Source organism: Alexandromys fortis, unplaced genomic scaffold (genome assembly GCF_014885135.2).
Source record: "Alexandromys fortis isolate MF-2015 unplaced genomic scaffold, M_Fortis_MF-2015_v1.1 scaffold_105, whole genome shotgun sequence".
Classification (NCBI taxonomy): Eukaryota; Metazoa; Chordata; class Mammalia; order Rodentia; family Cricetidae; genus Alexandromys; species Alexandromys fortis.
Window position 1 is genome coordinate 5,575,537 of NW_026068011.1, and position 4,849 is coordinate 5,580,385.

At 35.9% G+C, this 4,849-nt stretch overlaps 1 protein-coding gene across 1 annotated transcript; it reads left to right on the plus strand.

Moving 5' to 3' along the window:
- The first annotated feature begins 2,194 nt into the window (after positions 1-2,194).
- On the plus strand, positions 2,195-2,485 carry LOC126513547 (elongin-B-like). Its single transcript, XM_050161983.1, has one exon. The coding sequence runs from the start codon at positions 2,195-2,197 to the stop codon at positions 2,483-2,485; it is 291 nt and encodes a 96-aa protein (XP_050017940.1).
- The last annotated feature ends 2,364 nt before the right edge of the window (positions 2,486-4,849 follow it).

Consider the following 4,849-nt stretch of genomic DNA (forward strand, 5'->3'; position numbering starts at 1 on the left):
AATGTAACAAATGCTAGCAAAAATAGGAGAGAAAGTTAAACTTACACGTTGTTAGAAATGTCTATTTTACTATGCAGCATGGAAAAACTTTATACATGATCCTCAAATGAGTAACATTTCTATGTGATCTTACCACATATTTACTAGGTATTCATTATCAAGAAAAAAAGCAATGTGTTGAATAGGTATGTGCTCATTCATTTTATTTTTGTATCAGAATGTATATGACAAAATATAACAATAGTAAATGCTTTCAAATTTGAAGCTTGATGGCAAGCATACAGTATTTCTACAAGGCAGAAGAAAACATTTTGAATATTTATACCACATGTAAGTGATACATTTTATAGATACCATGATTTAAATGTTACACAATAAATATATGTGTTACTATATATGTACCTTGGAAAGTTGTTTAATATTTTATGATTTCATAGTATATAGGAATTCTAATTTTAAGACTTCATGAGGATAAGTAAAAGAAAAATAATTATGTATACTAAAAAAGAAAATAAGTCCCTATTTTGCTTTTGTATCTATAGTCAGAAGCACAGAAAATGCTGACTTTACAAAAATATCTTACAGAAAATGTTGTTCCTTTATGTTGGGATCAAACAGCACATCAGTTTTTAAATATTTTTTAAAAAATCATTCGTGCATTCCAAACATACTAGGTTATTAGCTTAGGATTTTTTAAATGCAGAAGTTTAACTGGTTCATGAATTACCCCACATCTTTATTTTTGATATTTTGAAGGAATTCTCTTCCCTCACCATGCCACAGCCTTCCTGTATTCCAGTTTCCCAGATTGGTTAAAGTGGCCACATGGTGCTTATATCACACAAGACAAATACCCCTCACAGTGAATGCGGTGTCTCTTCTCCTTTGTGGCCTACAGATTGTTGGCAGTCTTAGCTGTTTGTACAAATGGATGAAACTCATGAACCTTCTACACAGATTTGTTTTGTCATGTGACGTATCTTAGATTTCCTGCACACATATTCCATAACACTAAATCTCAACCATTTTCTGAGGATTGTGACTGATTTATTAAAAAATAAAAATAAAAGAATAAGCCAATCAAGAGATCATGGGGACTCACTGGCTTTTGTTTTGGTAGTCTAATTAATCCTAAAGGGACATATTGAATAACATAAAATATTACAAAATATTCATATGTGGAACATAAATGTTAAAGCAGTGTCTGACATATACATTTTCAGAATACGTCTCAATCAAATATATTATATGAAAACAAACAGCTTAAACTTATTTTCCTATGATTGTTTTCTAATACCATATTATTTGAGACAGGTTTCATTAGAAGATATTTATATTTCCATAATTAACAATGTAAACTAATCAGAAAAAGTTCTTAAATACCATTGTATACACTGACCACATTGGAAGAAGTCAAACATTATCTTTCTCTTTCACACAGACACTTCCTCACTCTTTTTCTCATATATACATGTATATGTATTCGAATATACACATTCACATAAAAATATACACACACAAACATACTCTCACACATATCCATGCATTAAAAAGTAACTGTAGAAAATTTAGTAGTGAGTTTAATGGTTTAAGTGAGTGATACCTGAATAGATATGAAGGCTAAACATTTATTTATATACACAGAAAACAGCCTTTTTTCTTTTAATGCTTTATTTATTTATTTATTTATTTATTTATTTATTTATTTATGTGTGTGCGCTCTAATGTGGAAAATAAAGGAATACTCATGGGAATTGGCTCTGTCCATTCTATTATGTTGGTCACATTGTTACAATTTGTTGATTGCAAGTGTCCTTACCTGCTGATTTATTTGAATTTTTCAGAATGTCTTCCATTCCTTGAAGCTCAACTGTCATAGAATCCTAATAATTACAAAAGATTAGCCCATTCTCTTAGATTAGATTTGTGACACCAATGTTGGGTTCTAGTTGGGATAAAAGAGTCATGTTCTGTGTTGTATTACTTGTAAATTATGTACATTTGAATTTTTAAAAAAAGGCTTTTTGGTATTTAATGAAAAATAGCTGCATTATTGAGTATCAACAGCATTAAACATTAAAACATCTGGAGAGGGGGAGGGGCGCGGAGCTGGGGGCGTCAGGGGCCCAGGGGTCAGGCCAGGGGCAGCAGGATGGCTTTGACGCGGGCCCGCCATCCTCAAGAAGTGTTTTTCATGATCTGGTGCCACAAGACAATCATCTTCGTGGATGCCAAGGAGTCGAGTACAGCTTTCGAACCGAAGTGCATGGTTGAGGGCATCCTCAAGCAGCAGCCAGATGAACAGGGGCTGTACAAGGATGACCAGCTCCTTGATGACGGAAAAACTCTAGGCGAGTGTGGCTTCACTAGCCAGACAGCAAGGCCACAGGCCACAGCCACAGTGGGCCTGGCCTTTCGAGCAGATGATGGCTTTGAAGCACTGTGCATTGAGCCCTTCTCCAGCACTCCAGAGCTTCAGATGTGATGAAGCCACAGGATTCCGGAGGCAGTGCCAATGAACAAGCTGCCCAGTGAGGGCCCCAGCCGCCCCCGCCACACACACACACCCCACAGAGACCCACTCTCTCAGTAAAGAAGATTTGGCTATCCACCTGGCTGCTGACTTTGTTTCCTCTTCTTACATTATAGGTTCTACTTGCTCACACGTGCTTACAAAGCTATCCTGCTTTGTAGTCTCCGTGGCTCAGGTCCCACAGACCAAACAGAACACTAGGACTGAAAACCCAGTCCCAGGCCAGGCTGTTCAGAAAGGGATTCAAATCTTTGAAAAAAAAAAAAAAAATCTAGCCAGAAATAAAGTCTGTAGACACACACCCCCCTCCGGAAAAAAAAAAAAAAAAAAAAAGAAACAGCTAAGGGCTTGTGTGGTTTCATATGGTTGGACTAGAATTACCAGCATTGAACTGAATCCTACCATCTCCTTTTCCAGAAATGAAGCTAGCATTTCCATGGCTTGATTTTGCATAATTAACTTTCCAACATTTATGCTTAGTACACACAGACATGGCTATTATTGTGCAACAACAACAACAGGTGTGAAGTTCTGGCAAGTTCGCACATGAAGAGTAAAACTTCAGAGTGATGATGAGACAATGTGGTGAGAATGAGTGACCAGTGGGAATGACTCTGAGTTTCTTAAGTGACTCAGCAGCAGGGCTGGCGCATTGTCTTGCCATTAGAAAGGGAAACTGGATAGTCCTAAAGAACACGGTACACCCGGTTAGAAGACGCACTGTGTAGAACGACACAGAGTTGAATTGATTAATTATACATATTATTAGACAGATTATACATATTATTAGACAGACTATCTTTGGTATTTTTTTTTTTTAAGATGACAGTTTCTGAGACTAAGAGATGGGTATCCTTTAGAGTGCTTTCTGCTTTCTCAGAGAGCCTGGGACGGACTCAACATACTCACACCATGACTTAAAACTGTCTGTAACTCAAGTTTTAACTATGGCACATGCATAGTTCATATACATACATGCAGGCAGAACATTCATACACACAAAATAGAGATAATTCTTTTAGCACAGAGAGACACTAAGTAATCCATAGGGTAATTTATATTTATAATCTAAGATATAAGTACAAGTTAGGGAATTTGAAAAGGGAATTTAATTAGTAAATGAACAGATAAAACAATCTAAAATATGATGAATAATGGATATTGAATTTATATTGATATTTATTATTTTTTAACTAATTACAAAGATATCCTGGAGGGAAGCTGAAGACATGATCTTGAAATGCTTTATTTCAAAGAACTAAATATATGCTTCCAGGTTGTAGCAAAAGGAAAACTCTAGTTAGGTTGGAAAAAAGAGTGTCCAGAATTTAGTGTGGGAACAAAAAGAGAAGCCCAAGCTTTGAAATAGAGACATCAGAAACTTGGGAAGATATAGGATCAACTTAAAAACAAAGTTTGATCTTCTGCCAAGACAAGGTTTCTAAGTGAGAAAGAGAAAAGCGAATCCAACACATTCTTTTAACCCACATGTGGTCCTACAAGAAAGAGACCAAGTCAAGAAAAGAGGTGAAAAATTTCAAATGGAGATCAACTTTCCAAATGTGCATAGATACACACTTTGTTGAAGTGACACATTGCAAAAGTTTCCTTTAGGTAGGAAGGGATCAGGCATCATGTACTGATGCTGTACTCTTTAGCATTTGCTATGTTAGTTAATTTTCAGTCATATATTTCTAATGAAGTTCAGGCCGGGCATATGTTTCTTATAAACTTGAGACACAATCATATTATTTATTATTTCATTGATTTTTCATTGAGTCACAGCTAGAGAAAGCAGAGGGTGACATGTCAAAAATTTTCTGATAATTATTTTAATGAGTTAAGAAATTTTAGTTTTTTAATGAGTTAATATTTTTGTTTGTTTAAGTCCACGTAGCAGCATCATAAAAATGGAAACAACAGTTGGGGAGGAGGCTGAGAGGTGAAAACAGAGACTGTGCTTTCCTCTCCCAGCCACCCAGACTCAAATAATCACATAGAAACTATAATAATTACAAAACTCTTTGGCCAATGGCTCAGGTGTTTTTCTAGTTAGTGCTTACATCTTAAATTAACACATTTCTATTAATTTGTGTATCTCCATGAGGCTGTGGCTTACTGGCAAGCTTCTAGTGTATTTCTCCTTTGGCAGTGACATGAAGTCTGCCTGACACTACCTTCTGTCCTTCTCTATCTCTGCTTGGATTTCCCACCTTGCTATATTCTGTCCTGCCACAGGACAAAGCAACTTGTTTTTAACCAATGATAATAGAACATATTCACAGAATACAGAGGGGAATCCCACATCATCTCCCC